The sequence below is a fragment of the Brassica napus genome, chromosome C1, assembly GCF_020379485.1.
Source record: "Brassica napus cultivar Da-Ae chromosome C1, Da-Ae, whole genome shotgun sequence".
Classification (NCBI taxonomy): domain Eukaryota; kingdom Viridiplantae; phylum Streptophyta; class Magnoliopsida; order Brassicales; family Brassicaceae; genus Brassica; species Brassica napus.
In genome coordinates, this window is record NC_063444.1 from 51,404,569 (window position 1) to 51,422,224 (window position 17,656).

A 17,656-nucleotide genomic window follows, 5' to 3' on the forward strand; every position below is an offset into this window, starting at 1 on the left:
TCTAAGATTCAAGAGAATCTAGACTGATTATGTACATTTATACTTTGACTAGGGTTTAACAAGGAAATGCACGTTATGATCAGTGGCCGAGGTAGGAATTGAAAGCAATGGGGTCAAAATTTTATATATATGAAACTGGCTAGATATTAAGGGGATCAAACTACTGAAACTCAACCAAATACTATAAGATATATTAAAAATTTATGCCTAAATTTGAATAATTCTTAAAATTGATATAGGTCAAATGACCCACATGCTTCTTAGCTAGTTCCGCCACTGGTTATGATCCTATAACGGTTTCTAACAGAATAAGATATATACTAGACATTTCAATTAAAAATAATTAATTTAAAAATCCTCCATTTGTGCAGTAATGATACCTATATGTTACACGTTGAAGCAATGGTAGGAGAAGAACAAAAAAAAAACTAGAAGCATAGGAGAATAATAAAATGATGTTAATATCATCTCACTACTGAACTCAATGCACATGCACAACGTCTTTTTGCATTAAGAGTGTGTGTTACAAAAATTACAAATAAAAATTTCACTCTCTTTGATCGCTAAAAAAAACTTCTTGTACCTTCTCCTCTCTAGTATTATATATATATGTGCCATCTTGTTGTATGTTTTTGCCTCTACTCTTCTAACGAATGTCTTGATGAACGGTAAAGATCATACGGAGCCCATAGATGATCCACACTACAAGGCTTCCTCGAATCTAGTCTCAACCACGGCTTCCCTTTCCCACTCCAATGAAGAAGACTTATAGGACCAGGATGCAACGTTCTACACTTCCCTTCAAAGTTGTCCCCTCCGAGCCCATGCTGATTCCACCTGTGGTCAACAGCTTTTATATCACCGGCGAATATAAGCAGAAACGGAGGCAATGATCCTAAATGATATATCCTCCTCTGCTTCTGAACCGTCATCCACTCTTCTACCTTTTGTGTATACATTCCTCTCCTCCATTTACCAACGTCCACGACCATAACCCCCGTGTTGAAATAGCACGGTCGTTTCCCTTCAAGTACTTTGACTAGTTCCGGGTCCGACCAGAAAGCTTTGGTGAAATAGTACGTGAAGTTTGCATGGCAATACTCTGGAGCCGCCACGACTTTACCTTCCATCTCCACGTGCCATAGCTTCTCTATGTCGTCGACCACGACTAGGTCCGAGTCTAGGTATATAATCCGGTCAACGCTGGTGGGAATGATATCCGCGAGGTAGATTCTCGCGTAGTTTAGAGGCTGGTCTAGGGCTTCTCTGATGGATTTTGAGATTTTGCTGCGGACTAGGTTTGGATCAAACTGATAAATCTTGAAGTTGAGGTAAGGGAAAGTGGATTTGATGCTGGTGAAGAGGTCGTTTTCGAAATGAGCAAGGGAGAGGAAATGAAAAGAGAGGTTTTCAGGACAAGATGAATGTTGTAGGAGAGACAAGACAGCCGCCATTGTTCCACGGAGGTAGTTTGTGTCGAGAGTCATGGCGATGTGAATGTGGTCAGCCTCAAGATTACCGCATTGATCACCGTTCCTGAAAGCCGGGGCTTCTCTGAATACAGGAAGGGTTGGAGCAGAAGGCTTGTGGAGAATGACTCCAACACGAACTGCCTTTGTGGAGGTTGTGAACAAGAGGAGGTTAAAGGACAGGAGGCCTAGGAGTTGTGTGTAGGAGCGGCTCCTTGAGGCCATCCTGAACCTAATTCTCAGGTAAAGTCTTTTATTGTATTTTTGTTTTTTAATAAAAAGGTTAATTACAAATTAAAAAGATGAATAGTTAATAGAGGAGCCATTGGTAGGGAAGGGCTAGAATAAAGGATTTGAGGAGAGGCTTGTTTTATTAGCAGTCGAGATGTGAGGAAGAGATTGAAGTTCGGACTGTTTCTCACACAATCTTTGTCTTAAAAAATCCATTTCCTCTGAAATAGGGGAGGGTTTTTAGATTTTGTTTCTACTTTCCGTAGATTCTTAGAAACTGGTGTATGATTTTGTTTTTGGTAATTAAAGATTATTGCTTATTTTAGGACGATGAAATTGTGTTGATAAGTTTGATTTGCTGTCGTTTCCTTTAGTTGACTGTGCTGGTGGAATGGTTTTTAGAAAGTTCTAAAATTAGAATAAGAATTCTCTTCTAAAATGTATTGTATATGGTTTTCATTTAGTTTGGTAAAATAACAATTTTTTTTTAACTTAAATACATCTCAAAATAGAGCTCTCTTTTATTTAGTAACAGTTAAAACCATGTTAATATGCCAAATGTAACATCACACCATCTCAAGTTGTTAAGAAAGAGTCTGATACTCACTCCCCTTTTTGAGAAGAACATGTGTGTTACTCCCAATCTTCACCTAGATATATAGTCGCTGCATGCCCCGCACATTTAACAAAGAGTTTTATGCTAGTATCACTAATTTGGTTTAAACATCGTCCAATTCATTATTCTCTATCTGTTCTGGTCTTAAACCTATTTTTGAAGAGTTTTATGCTCATTTTTTTTTTTTTGAGAAATATATGATTTTTATCCATATTGATAGACCATACATCATCCGAATTTAAATATAAACACATGACCTAAGTCGATATAAGAAAATAGCAACCATGTTTAATTAGAAGAAATAGATAATGATGAGTCCTATAGCTTCAATGTTGAAAGTGTATTAAGTAGTAAGAGCATCTCCGATGAGACATAAAAATTTCCTCTATATTGCATACTAAAATAAAGTAACTATATTATATAGTTGAATTTCTCAAATGGTTCACTCTATAATAGAGTTATTCTATTTTTTTTTTTGAACAGATTTTCTTTTTGAACAGATAATAGAGTTACTCTATAATAGAGTGAAATATAGAGTAATGTCACTTTTTCACTCTATATTTGGAGTAAAAAAACAACATTACTTTATATTAGATTCTATTATACTCTATTATAGAATGAATCATTGAAGCAAATTCAACTCTATAATAGAGTTATTTTATTTTAGAGTAAAATACATATAAAATAATTTTTTGTGTATCATTCATCGGGGATGACCTCTAATTTTTGTAACTTAAAATATGTTTAGGTGTTCAAAAAAAAAATGTTTTTATTGTTTATTACTCGTAAAGTTACAGTTGAAAGAGAGGTAAAAACTATAGGCGAGGGCCCAATAAATTCATTAGGCCCATTAATCTTTTCTCACTGAAACAATAGTGTCTGAAAGAAACGAGAAAAGTTAGATTTTTTTCTCGTGAAAGAAAAATATTCAATCAGTTTCTCAAAAAATCTATGTTTGATTTGGTAACTCGTGCAGAGGCCAAACCTACCCGTGCACTCCATCCGTCAGATCAACCAAAAGTCATCTCTCTTTCTTTTCTCTCTCTCTCTCTTCGTTTTTATATTCTTTTCTTTAAGAACAAATTCCTCTGCTTCGCTTTTTTAGGGTTCCTCGAATTTTTTGACGCTTTCTCTTTCAAAGGGTTGACGTAATAATCAATCCTTTAGGGGAAACGTTGAGGAAGACACGAATCAAACATAAAAGAGGAAGAAAAAGACCGAACACGAACAATAAAGTTGTTCCCTTTTTCTTCCTTCTTCCTCTGCTCAGGATTGGGCAAAACAAAGATTCTGTCTTTGTGTCGGAATCACATTATTCCCTTCTACACAACATGAAATCTCCCAAACCCTTCACTTCCCAAGACGCCATTGTTGAATCCAACCAATACCCTTCCCTCTGCTTCTCAGGAGATCGCTTGTTCTAGCAGAAACAGAGCATCCTCTGTTCCGAAACAGAGCATCCTCTGTTTTGAATAATCTTTTCTTTTGTGTGTAAATCATCTCCTCTGTTTTTTTTCCTATGGGTTGTGTTCAATGCAAATGCTGCAGACGATACACACCTTCATCATCATCAGGAGATTCCCACAGACGTGGCGGAGACGCTAAGGTCAAACCAAACGTCGTCGTTCAGAAGCCTCCTCTCTCATCATCGATCCAAGTCCCTTCTCCCAACTTCGACATGGTTTACTCTGTTCTCTCTCAACGAGGGTACTACCCAGACTCGCCTGATAAGGAGAACCAAGACGCTTACTGCATCAAAACCGAGCTTCAGGGAAACCCTAACGTTCATTTCTTCGGCGTCTTCGACGGTCACGGCGTGTTCGGCACGCAATGCTCGAGTTTCGTCAAGGAGAGAGTCGTTGAGATGCTGTCTGAAGACCCTGCTCTGCTTCAAGATCCGGAGAAGGCTTACAAGTCTGCTTTCTTGAGGGTCAACGAGGAGTTGCACGAGAGCGAGATCGATGATTCGATGAGTGGGACCACTGCTATAACAGTTCTTGTCGTCGGAGACAAGATCTATGTCGCTAATGTCGGTGACTCGAGAGCTGTTCTCGCTGTTAAAGACAAGAACAGGATCATAGCAGAGGATTTGTCTTATGATCAGACGCCTTTTAGGGAAGATGAATGCGAGAGGGTGAAAGCGTGTGGAGCAAGAGTGATGACTGTTGATCAAGTTGAAGGGTTGAAAGATCCAAATATTCAAACGTGGGCTAATGAAGAGAGCGAAGGAGGTGACCCGCCTAGGCTTTGGGTACAGAACGGGATGTATCCTGGAACGGCGTTTACGAGAAGCGTTGGTGATTGTACAGCTGAAGGGATCGGTGTTACCGCGGAGCCTGAAGTGTCTATGGTTCATCTTTCGCCGAATCATTTGTTCTTTGTTGTTGCGAGTGATGGGATCTTTGAGTTTCTTCCAAGCCAAGCTGTTGTTGATATGGTAATATATAAGGACATAAAGACACAACTCCTTTGAAGGTCTCTTATGTCTATGTTGTGTGTGTGTTTGTAGGTGGGGAGATATGCTGATCCGAGAGATGGATGTGCAGCAGCGACAGCGGAATCATACAAACTGTGGTTGGAGCATGAGAATAGGACTGATGATATCACAATTATCATTGTACAGATCAAAAATTTGTCTAATGAATGATGATGATCATGATGGCATGATTCAGTATTCCTATTTGCCCACCTTTGTTTGTTTGTTGTTGTATACTCTTACTATGTCACATATTCACATCATATATAGCAAGTAAAAGTAATGCTCGCTCTTTATATCATGTGTATGAGCTTCTTTCTCACATCTCTGGCTACTAAGAGATGAGATCTGAAATCTGAATCAGACCAACTCGCAACTCATCTATTCCATATTTACACACCAGGAGCTGAAAACAGCAGATTATTATAGGAGACAATATGGTCACTGTGCGAGATAAGCTTTGATAATAACTATTGTCTTGCTGCTGAATGTTGTATCCTGACTTAATGTTTTAGCTGATTTAATCTGAGTATATGATGTAGATAAATATTTGGAATATATCTAAATATTTATTATTTATTTTATTAATTATTTAGATGGCTATCTTTGTTATTTTACGGTTTTACGGTTTTCTTATATATAGACGCTTAGGATTAAATTTGTATTGGAATTATTGATATTGATATCTTACAATACTAAAAGGAGAATATGGTGCAAAGCAGTGTTTTGAAACCCGACCCGGACCCGTGGTTGAACCGGTAAACCCGGTGATCCAGAAAAAATCCGGTTTGGGTTTTATGAAAAACCCAATATTTAGAAACCCGCAAAAATCCACTAAACCCCGGAACCCGATACCGGTTGAACCACCGGTTGAACCAATAAATAATTTTTACTTCTTTTTTAGTTTCTATATTATGTTTTATATTCTAAGTTTTCAATTAAAAAGTTAGGTGCTGACAAAAAAAAAAGAAGTTCAGGTTTTTCTTTTTCAATTTTATATTTGTAATTATTAGATTTTGATGAAGATTTTTTACTATGCTACCTAAAAAAATGAAGTGAACGATGATAGAGAAAACCAAAATTAGTTGATGTGATTTGGTGTTAGTATATTTCTGTTATTGACAATTTATTACAATGATCTTTTACTTTTAATTTATTCTGAATTTAAATTTAATTTATTATTCACATTAGATATTTAAATATTTGTGAGTTTTATATCTTGAATTTTTAGATGTCATAACTCTTACTTTGTTACATAAAGTTTTAAATAGTCTAAACTATTTTTTTTGATATTTTGCACGTCAAATGAAAATAAAAATATAAAAACTAAAGTTAAGTATTTGTTAAATACTTTTTTAAACATAAAGTATATACATATCCAAACTATTATTTTATATTTTAAAAAATATTTAGAAAATATTAAACTTTAGTTTTTATATATTTATTTTCATAGCTAATATATTATTATATAATGAAATTAATTTATTTATTAATCCGCGGTTCACCCGCGGTCGACCCAGTGATCCAACGACCCGGTAAGTCGTCCGGTTCAGTGTCCGGATCGGGTTTAAAAACATTGGTGCAAAGAGAATCATACCACATAAGATTAAAAAATCATCTAGTCACAATACAATATTTCTTAGCCACTTACCATGTCATACATAAAAAAAATGGGTCAAAGATTTCTGCATAAATAGGTCGCCTGTTTTGTACCTTAAAACCAGACGTCGCTGTAACTCTTATTTTCCCTGTAATTAATTCACCTCCACATTACTACTCATTAAACTCAATCCTTTTACATCAGGCAATAGCGATAAGATCGGAAAAATCCAGTGGCAAGTCTCCAATTTCTCTGTTCTTTTTTGTACATTTACTCAGATTATAATTGATAGACTGTGATGTATGCCTCTCTTTTGCTTCTTTGCAGAATTGATTTTAAGATAAGAACTATATTTTGAGCTTAATGGCAAAAGCGGCATGCTCCAGATTTGGGATACGGCTGGTCAAGAACGTTGCTGAATCATCACCACTGGTGAGTGGGACCTTTTCATATGAGAGAGTTGCTCTCATCGCCTACTCAACATACTATATTAGAGAGGTTGAGAGTCCAAGGATATCTTTTTTAGTTTTTGCAATCTACTTAGCGTTATGGCTGATGTTGTTTTTGTGTTCAGTACATGTATGTTCAGTTGCTTAAATGGATTATCATTCCACTTTTGCAGCTTATTACGGAGGGGCAATGGGAATTTTTGCAGCTGGATGATGTCACAGACGAACCATCCGTCAACAGTAGTTTTGCTGCTGTCTAAACATGACATCTTTTTTCTTACATTTTTGCTTTGTTTTTGAACCTGTTTTCTTGATCTTATTGCAAAGCTTAAGAACTGGATTCGTAATATCAAACAGCCTGCTTCAGATGATGTTGAGAAGATATTGTTAGGGAACAAACCCCGCAGTAACGCAAGTGCATTCATACTGATTTACAACTTCATGATTCACGACTAATCAAATTAATAGCGTTTTTGACAACTTTTTTTGGCAGACTGCCAAAATCAATAGGTCAAGCACTTGCTGATAAAAAAGGAAGCCAAGCATTGTCTCTTCAGATCAACTTAGACTACTACATTGTTCGTATTCGTTTTGCAAGGTACATGAATATCCACCATCCCAAAAGTTTAATAATGTGCATATACATTTCCGAGGGCGAGTTCTGTTTAATTCTGACATTAGTTTTCCTTTGTTCAGTTTCAGAACTTGCTACTTTTATGGTTAAAACAGATAAGGGCCAGAATCTCTGGTCTTGAGCTTTGGGTGCACTGAGAAATATGTGACACAAGAGAATGTGATGGAGTTTCTTCTGTCTAGGTCAGAGGAATTGAAACAAAGAGGAATGAATATGTCAATGCTATCTGAATTGATAAATGAAATCTTAAAAAATAATAAGTATCTGTTATGACACATTATAAATGAGAAAATTTCAAAAAATATGACAACATTGTTTTAGTGCATAGTTGCATCCAGCACTAACATATGATGATGTTCAAAGAGGTTAGGAGCCTTTGTTGTCTCTGTTTTTCAAAAAAATAGTGATTTTATAGTGGTTATTCCATTAATTTAGGGAATATTATGAATTTTTACTAAACTAATTAATAAAAAAATTATAACGATTCTCATATACCATCAAAAAGAGCTTAAAATACATTAATACAAATGTAGAATATGGTTAGAATTTTTAAAACAACACTAAATATTATAGGCTTCAATATATAAAGTATTTACCAAAAACTCAATATTTTCGTAGGGTGTTAGCACATAGATATTGACAAAATTTCATAAAATATGAAAATATTTTTTTAATGCGTAGTTGCATCATGTACTAATATATGATGATGGTCAAAGAGGTTTGGAACATTTTTTGTCTTCATTTCTCTAGATAATAGCGATTTTAAAATGGTTAGTCCTATAATTTAGGGAGTATATGAAGTTTTAGTAAATTAAATTATAAAAACAATTTAACTATGCTCATTTACCATGAAAACGAGTTTAACATATATTAATACAAATGTAGAATATGGTGAGAAATTTTAAAACAACACTAAAGTTTATAGGCTTCGGTATATAAAGTATTTACCAAAAACTCAATATTTTTGTAGAGGTTAACACATAGATTTTGAGAAAATTTCAAAAAATACGAAAATATTGTTTTAATGCACAGGTGCATACTACACTAACATATGATGATTTTCAAAGAGGTTTGGAGCCTTTGTTGTCTCCGTTTTTCAAGAAAAAATGATTTTATAGTGGTTATTCCATCGATTTAGAGAGTCTTATGAAGTTTACTAAATTAATTGATAAAAAAATTATAAAGATTTCCATATACCATGAAAAAGAGCTTCAAATAAATTTTGTGGTTAGGAATTTTAAAACAACACTAAAGATTATAGGTTTCAGTATATAAAACATTTACCAAGACACATGGATTTTGAGAAAATTTCAAAAAATATGACAATATTGTTTTAATGCATAGTTGCATCCTGCACTAATATATGATGATGTTCAAAGATGTTAGAAGACTTTGTTATCTCCGTTTTCAAGAAAATAGTGATTTTATAGTGGTTATTCCATCGATTTAGGGAATATAAGGAAGTTTTACTAAATTAATTAAAAAAAAAAATTATAACGATTCTCATATACCATGAAAAATGCTTCCAATACATTAATACAAATGTAGAATGTGGTTAGAAATTTAAAAAAAAACACTAAATATTCTAGGCTTCAATATATAAAGTATTTACCTAAAACTCAATATTTTTTGTATTAGCACATAGATACTGATAAAATTTCAAAAAATATAAAAATATTGTTTTAATGCGTAGTTGCATCCTGTACTAATATATGATGATGGTCAAAAAGGTTTGGAACATTTTTTATCTACATTTCTCTAAATAATAGCGATTTTAAAATGGTTAGTCCCATAATTTAGGGAGTATATGAAGTTTTAGTAAATTAAATTATAAAAACAATTTCATTATGCTAATTTACCATGAAAAAGAGTCTAGCATATATTAATACAAATGTAGAATATGGTGAGAAATTTTAAAACAACACTAAAGATTATAGGCTTAGGTATATAAAGTTTTTACCAAAAACTCAATATTTTTGTAGGGGTTAACACATAGATTTTGAGAAAATTTCAAAAAATACGACAATATTGTTTTAATGCACAGTTGCATCATACACTAACATATGATGATTTTCAAAGAGGTTTGGAGCCTTTGTTGTCTCCGTTTTTCAAGAAAAATTGATTTTATAGTGGTTATTCCATCGATTTAGAGAGTATTATGAAGTTTTACTAAATTAATAGATAAAAAATTATAAAGATTCCCATATACCATGAAAAAAAGCTTCAAATACATTAATGCAATTGTAGATTGTGGTTAGGAATTTTAAAACAACACTAAAGATTGTAGACTTCTGTATATAAAACATTTACCAAAAACTCAATATTTTCGTAGGGGGGGTTAGCCCATAGATTTTGAGAAAATTTAAAAAAATATAAAAATATTGTTTTAATGCCTAGTTGCATCCTGCACTAACATATGATGATGTTCAAAGAGGTTTGGAGTCTTTGTCGTCTCCGTTTATCAAGAAAATAATAATTTTATAGTGGTTATTCCATCGATTTAGGGAGTATTATGAAGTTTTACTAAAGTAATTGATAAAAACAATTGAACGATGCTCATTTACCCTGAAAATGAGTTTAGTATACATTAATACAAATTTAGAATATGGTTAGAAATTTTAAAACAACACTAAAGATTATAGGCTTTAGTATATAAAGTATTTACCAAAAACTCAATATTTTTGTAGGGGTTAAGCCCATAGATTTTGAGAAAATTTCAAAAAATATAACAATATTGTTTTAATTCCTAGTTGCATCCTGAACTAACATATGATGATGTTCAAAGAGTTTTGGAGCCTTTGTCCTCTCCGTTTATCAAGAAAATAATAATTTTATAGTGGTTATTCCATCGATTTAGGGAGTGTAATGAAGTTTTACTAAATTAATTGATAAAAACAATTGAACGATGCTCATTTACCATGAAAAAGAGTTTAACATTCATTAATACAAATGTAGAATATTGTAGAAATTTTAAAACAACACTAAAGATTATGGGCTTCAATATATAAAGAATTTACCAAAAACTCAATATTTTTGTAGGGGTTAGCCCATAGATTTTTAAAAAATTTCAAAAAATATGAATATATTGTTTTAATGCTTGGTTGAATCTTTCACTAACATATAATGATGTTAAAAGAGGTTTGGAGCCTTTGTCATCTCCGTTTATCAAGAAAATAATAATTTTATAGTGGTTATTCCATCGATTTAGGGAGTGTTATGAAGTTTTACAAAATTAATTGAAAAAACAATTGAACGATGCTCATTTACCATGAAAAAGAGTTTATCATACATTAATACAAATGTAGAATATGGTAGAAATTATAAAACATCACTAAAGATTATGAGCTTCAGTATATTAAGAATTTAACAAAAACTCAATATTTTTGTAGGGGTTAGCCTATAGATTTTGAGAAAATTTTAAAAAATATGACAATATTGTTTTAATGCCTAGTTACATCCTTCACTAACATATGATGATGTTCAAAGAGGTTTGGAGTCTTTGTCGTCTCCGTTTATCTAGAAAATAATAATTTTATAGTGGTTATTCCATCGATTTAGGGAGTATTATGAAGTTTTACTAAATTAATTGATAAAAACAATTTAACGATGCTCATTTACTCTGAAAATGAGTTTAGTATACATTAATACAAATTTAGAATATGGTTAGAAATTATAAAACAACACTAAATATTATAGGCTTTAGTATATAAAGTATTTACCAAAAACTCAATATTTTTGTAGGGGTTATAGCCCATAGATTTAAAGAAAATTTCAAAAAATACGATAATATTGTTTTAATGCTTGGTTGCATCCTGCACTAACATATGATGATGTTCAAAGAGGTTTGGAGCCTTTGTCGTCTCCGTTTATCAAGAAAATAATAATTTTATAGTGGTTATTCCATCGATTTAGGGAGTGTTATGAATTTTTACTAAATTAATTGATAAAAACAATTGAACGATGCTCATTTACCATGAAAAATAGTTTAGCATACATTAATACAAATGTAGAATATGGTAGAAATTTTAAAACCTCACTAAAGATTATGGGCTTCAGTATATAAAGAATTTACCAAAAACTCAATATTTTTGTAGGGGTTTAGCCCATAGATTTTGAGAAAATTTAAAAAAATATGACAATATTGTTTTAATGCTTGGTTTCATCATGCACTAACATATGATGATGTTTAAAGAAGTTTGGAGCCTTTGTCGTCTCCGTTTATCAAGAAAGTAATAATTTTATAGTGGTTATTCCATCGATTTAGGGAGTATTATGAAGTTTTACTAAATTAATTGATAAAAACATTTGAATGATGCTCATTTATCCTGAAAACGAGTTTAGTATACATTAATACAAATTTAGAATATGGTTAGAAATTTTAAAACAACACTAAAGATTATAGGCTTTAGTATATAAAGTATTTACCAAAAACTCAATATTTTTGTAGGGGTTATAGCCCATAGATTTTGAGAAAATTTCAAAAAATATGATAATATTGTTTTAATGCCTAGTTGCATCCTGCACTAACATATGATGATGTTCAAAGAGGTTTGGAGCCTTTGTCGTCTCCGTTTATCAAGAAAATAATAATTTTATAGTGGTTATTCCATCGATTTAGGGAGTGTTATGAATATTTACTAAATTAATTGATAAAAACAAATGAACGATGCTCATTTACCATGAAAAATAGTTTAGCATACATTAATACAATTGTAGAATATGGTAGAAATTTTAAAACATCACTAAAGATTATGGGCTTCAGTATATAAATAATTTACCAAAACCTCAATATTTTTGTAGGGGGTAGCCCATAGATTTTGAGAAAATTTCAAAAAATATGACAATATTGTTTTAATGCCTAGTTGCATCCTGCACTAACATATGATGATGTTCAAAGAGGTTTGGAGTCTTTGTCGTCTCCGTTTATCAAGAAAATAATAATTTTGTAGAGGTTATTTCATCGATTTAGGGAATATTATGAAGTTTTAATAAATTAATTGATAAAAACAATTGACGATGCTCATTTAGCATGAAAATGAGTTTAGTATACATTAATACAAATTTAGAATATGGTTAGAACTTTTAAAACAACACTAAAGATTATGGGCTTCAGTATATAAAGAATTTACCAAAAACTCAATATTTTTGTAAGGGTTAGCCCATAGATTTTGAGAAAATTTCAAAAAATATAATAATATTGTTTTAATGCCTAGTTGCATCCTGCACTAACATATGATGATGTTCAAAGAGGTTTGGAGCCTTTGTCGTCTCCGTTTATCAAGAAAATAATAATTTTATAGTGGTTATTCCATCGATTTAGAGAGTGTTATGAAGTTTTATTAAATTAATTGATAAAAACAATTGAACGATGCTCAATTACCATGAAAAAGAGTAACATACATTAATACAAATGTAGAATATGATAGAAATTTTAAAACAACACTAAAGATTATGGGCTTCAGTATATAAAGAATTTACCAAAAACTCAATATTTTTGTAGGGTTAGCCCATAGATTTTGAGAAAATTTCAAAAAATATGACAATATTGTTTTAATGCTTGGTTTCATCCTGCACTAACATATGATGATGTTCAAAGAGGTTTGGAGCCTTTGTCGTCTCCGTTTATCAAGAAAATAATAATTTTATAGTGGTTATTCCATCGATTTAGGGAGTGTTATGAAATTTTACTAAATTAATTGATAAAAACAATTGAACGATGCTCATTTACCATGAAAAAGAGTTTAGCATACATTAATAAAAATGTAGAATATGGTAGAAATTTTAAAACAACACTAAAGATTATGGGCTTCATTATATAACGAATTTACCAAAAACTCAATATTTTTGTAGGGGTTAGCCCATAGATTTTGAGAAAATTTCAAAAAATATGAATATATTGTTTTAATGCTTGGTTGCATCCTGCACTAACATATGATGATGTTCAAAGAGGTTTGGAGCCTTTGTCGTCTCCGTTTATCAAGAAAATAATAATTTTATAGTGGTTATTCCATCGATTTAGGGAGTGTTATGAAGTTTTACAAATTAATTGAAAAAAACAATTGAACGATGCTCATTTACCATGAAAAAGAGTTTAGCATACATTAATACAAATGTAGAATATGGTAGAAATTTTAAAACATCACTAAAGATTATGGGCTTCAGTATATTAAGAATTTACAAAAAACTCAATATTTTTGTAGGGGTTAGCTTATAGATTTTGAGAAAATTTCAAAAATATGACAATATTGTTTTAATGCCTAGTTGCATCCTTCACTAACATATGATGATGTTCAAAGAGGTTTGGAGTCTTTGTCGTCTCCGTTTATCAAGAAAATAATAATTTTATAGTGGTTATTCCATCGATTTAAGGAGTATTATGAATTTTTACTAAATTAATTGATAAAAACAATTGAACGATGCTCATTTACCATGAAAAAGAGTTTAGTATACATTAATACAAATTTAGAATATGGTTAGAAATTTGAAAACAACACTAAAGATCATAGGCTTTAGTATATAAAATATTTCCAAAAACTCAATATTTTTGTAGGGGTTATAGCCCATAGATTTTGAAAATTTTTCCAAAAAATGACAATATTGTTTTAATGCCTAGTTGCATCCTGCACTAACATATGATGATGTTCAAAGAGGTTTGGAGCCTTTCTCGTCTCCGTTTATCAAGAAAATAATAATTTTATAGTGGTTATTCTATCGATTTAGGGAGTATTATGAAGTTTTACTAAATTAATTGATAAAAAAAATTGAACGATGCTCATTTACCATGAAAAGGAGTTTAGCATACATTAATACAAATTTACAATGTGGTAGAAATTTTAAAACAACACTAAAGATTATAGGCTTTAGTATATAAAGAATTTACCAAAAACTCAATATTTTGTAGGGGTTAGCCAATAGATTTTGAGAAAATTTCAGAAAATATGAATATATTGTTTTAATGCTTGGTTGCATCCTGCACTAACATATGATGATGTTCAAAGAGGTCTGGAGCCTTTGTCATCTCCGTTTATCAAGAAAATAATAATTTTATAGTGGTTATTCCATCGATTTAGGGAGTGTTATGAAGTATTAAAAACTTAATTGAAAAAAAAATTGAACGATGCTCATTTACCATGAAAAAGAGTTTAGCATACATTAATACAAATGTAGAACATGGTAGAAATTTTAAAACATCACTAAATATTATGGGCTTCAGTATATTAAGAATTTACCAAAAACTCAATATTTTTATAGGGGTTAGCCATAGATTTTGAGAAAATTTCAAAAAATATGACAATATTGTTTTAATGCCTAGTTGCATCCTTCACTAACATATGATGATGTTCAAAGAGGTTTGGAGTTTTTGTCGTCTCCGTTTATCAAGAAAATAATAATTTTATAGTGGTTATTCCATCGATTTAGGGAGTATTATGAAGTTTTACTAAATTAATTGATAAAAACAATTGAACGATGCTCATTTACCATGAAAATGAGTTTAGTATACATTCATACAAATTTAGAATATGGTTATAAATTTGAAAACAACACTAAAGATCATAGGCGTTAGTATATAAAATATTTACCAAAAACTCAATATTTTTGTAGGGGTTATACCATAGATTTTGAAAATTTTTCAAAAAATATGATAATATTTTTTTAATGCCTAGTTGCATCCTGCACTAACATATGATGATGTTCAAAGAGGTTTGGAGCCTTTGTCGTCTCCGTTTATCAAGAAAATTGTGATTTTATAGTGGTTATTCCATCGATTTAGAGAGTATTATGAAGTTTTACGAAATTAATTGATAAAAACAATTGAACGATGCTCATTTACAATGAAAAATAGTTTAGCATACATTAATACAAATTTAGAATATGGTTAGAAATTTTAAAACAACACTAAAGATTATAGGCTTTAGTATATAAAGAAATTACCAAAAACTCAATATTTTTGTAGGGGTTAGCCAATAGATTTTGAGAAAATTTCAGAAAATATGAATATATTGTTTTAATGCTTGGTTGCATCCTGCACTAACATATGATGATGTTCAAAGAGGTTTGGAACCTTTGTCGTCTCCGTTTATCAAGAAAATAATAATTTTATAGTGGTTATTCTGTCGATTTAGGGAGTGTTATGAAGACTTACAAAATTAAGTGAAAAAACAATTGAACGATGCTCATTTACCATGAAAATGAGTTTAGCATACATTAATACAAATGTAGAATATGGTAGAAATTTTAAAACAACACTACAGATTATGGGCTTCATTATATAACGAATTTACCAAAATTCAATATTTTTGTAGGGGTTAGCCAATAGATTTTGAGAAAATTTCAAAAATATGACAATATTGTTTTAATGCCTAGTTGCATCCTCCACTAACATATGATTATGTTCAAAGATGTTTAGAGCCTTTGCTGTCTCCGTTTTCAAGAAAATGTGATTTTATAGTGGTTATTCCATCGATTTAGGGAGTATTATGAAGTTTTACTAAATTAATTGATAAAAACAATTGAACGATGCTCATTTACAATGAAAAACAGTTTAGCATACATTAATACAAATTTAGAATATGGTTAGAAATTTTAAAACAACACTAAAGATTATAGGCTTTAGTATATAAAGTATTTACCAAAAACTCAAAATTTTTGTAGGGGTTAGTTAGCCCATAGATTTTGAGAAAATTTCAAAAAATATGATAATATTGTTTTAATGCCTAGTTGCATCCTGCACTAACATATGATGATGTTCAAAGAGGTTTGGAGCCTTTGTCGTCTCCGTTTATTAAGAAAATAATAATTTTATAGTGGTTATTCCATCGATTTAGGGAGTGTTATGAAGTTTTACTAAATTAATTGATAAAAACAATTGAACGATACTCATTTACCATGAAAAAGAGTTTAGCATACATTAATACAAATGTAGAATATGGTAGAAATTTAAAAAAACACTACAGATTATGGGCTTCATTATATAACGAATTTACCAAAAATTCAATATTTTTGTAGGGGTTAGCCCATAGATTTTGAGAAAATTTCAAAAATATGACAATATTGTTTTAATGCCTAGTTGCATCCTGCACTAACATATGATGATGTTCAAAGAGGTTTGGAGCCTTTGTCGTCTCCGTTTTCAAGAAAATAATAATTTTATCGTGGTTATTCCATCGATTTAGGGAGTATTATAAAATTTTTCTAAAATAATTGATAAAAAAAATAGAACGATGCTCATTTACAATGAAAAAGAGTTTAGCATACATTAATACAAATTTAGAATATGGTTAGAAATTTTAAAACAACACTAAAGATTATAGGCTTTAGTATATAAAGTATTTACCAAAACTCAAAATTTTTGTAGGGGTTAGCCCATAGATTTTGAGAAAATTTCAAAAATATGATAATATTGTTTTAATGCCTAGTTGCATCCTGCACTAACATATGATGATGTTCAAAGAGGTTTGGAGCCTTTGTCGTCTCCGTTTATTAAGAAAATAATAATTTTTAGTGGTTATTCCATCGATTTAGGGAGTGTTATGAAGTTTTACTAAATAATTGATAAAACAATTGAACGATACTCATTTACCATGAAAAAGAGTTTAGCATACATTAATACAAATGTAGAATATGGTAGAAATTTTAAAAAACACTACAGATTATGGGCTTCATTATATAACGAATTTACCAAAAATTCAATATTTTTGTAGGGGTTAGCCCATAGATTTTGAGAAAATTTCAAAAATATGACAATATTGTTTTAATGCCTAGTTGCATCCTGCACTAACATATGATGATGTTCAAAGAGGTTTGGAGCCTTTGTCGTCTCCGTTTATCAAGAAAATAATAATTTTATAGTGGTTATTCCATCGATTTAGGGAGTGTTATGAAGTTTTACTAAATTAATTGATAAAACAAATTGAACGATGCTCATTTACCATGAAAAAGAGTTTAGCATACATTAATACAAATGTAGAATATGGTAGAAATTTTAAAACAACACTAAAGATTATAGGCTTCAGTATATAAAGTATTTACCAAAAACTCAATATTTTTGTAGGGGTTAGCCCATAGATTTTGAGAAAATTTCAAAAATATGACAATATTGTTTTAATGTCTAGTTGCATCCTGCACTAACATATGATGATGTTCAAAGAGGTTTGGAGCCTTTGTCGTCTCCGTTTATCAAA

General features: G+C 31.0%; 2 protein-coding genes and 1 long non-coding RNA gene across 4 annotated transcripts; 2 read left to right on the top strand and 1 right to left on the bottom strand.

Moving 5' to 3' along the window:
• Window positions 1-630: 630 nt before the first annotated feature.
• LOC106429271 (probable galacturonosyltransferase-like 4) lies at window positions 631-1,762 on the bottom strand. The gene has a single exon (XM_013870013.3). The coding sequence runs from the start codon at window positions 1,692-1,694 to the stop codon at window positions 639-641; it is 1,056 nt and encodes a 351-aa protein (XP_013725467.2). The 5' UTR covers window positions 1,695-1,762; the 3' UTR covers window positions 631-638.
• Window positions 1,763-3,184: 1,422 nt separating this feature from the next.
• Window positions 3,185-5,093, top strand: LOC106346080 (probable protein phosphatase 2C 35). The gene is made up of 2 exons (XM_013785322.3): window positions 3,185-4,753; window positions 4,826-5,093. Exons 1-2 carry the CDS (start codon window positions 3,836-3,838, stop codon window positions 4,961-4,963), a joined length of 1,056 nt encoding a protein of 351 aa, XP_013640776.2. The 5' UTR covers window positions 3,185-3,835; the 3' UTR covers window positions 4,964-5,093.
• A 1,546-nt stretch (window positions 5,094-6,639) lies between these two features.
• On the top strand, window positions 6,640-7,899 carry LOC125580741. Of its 2 annotated transcripts, none has more exons than XR_007318486.1 (3): window positions 6,640-6,890; window positions 7,015-7,439; window positions 7,538-7,899. It is a non-coding gene; the product is annotated as an uncharacterized LOC125580741 (long non-coding RNA). The 2 variants fall into 2 exon arrangements; XR_007318485.1 differs by having other exon boundaries at window positions 6,640-6,824; window positions 7,538-7,893.
• Window positions 7,900-17,656: the final 9,757 nt, after the last annotated feature.

Excerpts from the sequence above, each read along its gene's own strand:
- LOC106346080 (XM_013785322.3), top strand. The coding sequence starts at position 3,836 with ATGGGTTGTGTTCAATGCAAATGCTGCAGACGATACACACCTTCATCA. Across the intron at positions 4,754-4,825 it reads GCCAAGCTGTTGTTGATATG|GTGGGGAGATATGCTGATCC; the intron begins GTAATATATAAG and ends GTGTGTTTGTAG.
- LOC106429271 (XM_013870013.3), bottom strand. The coding sequence starts at position 1,694 with ATGGCCTCAAGGAGCCGCTCCTACACACAACTCCTAGGCCTCCTGTCC.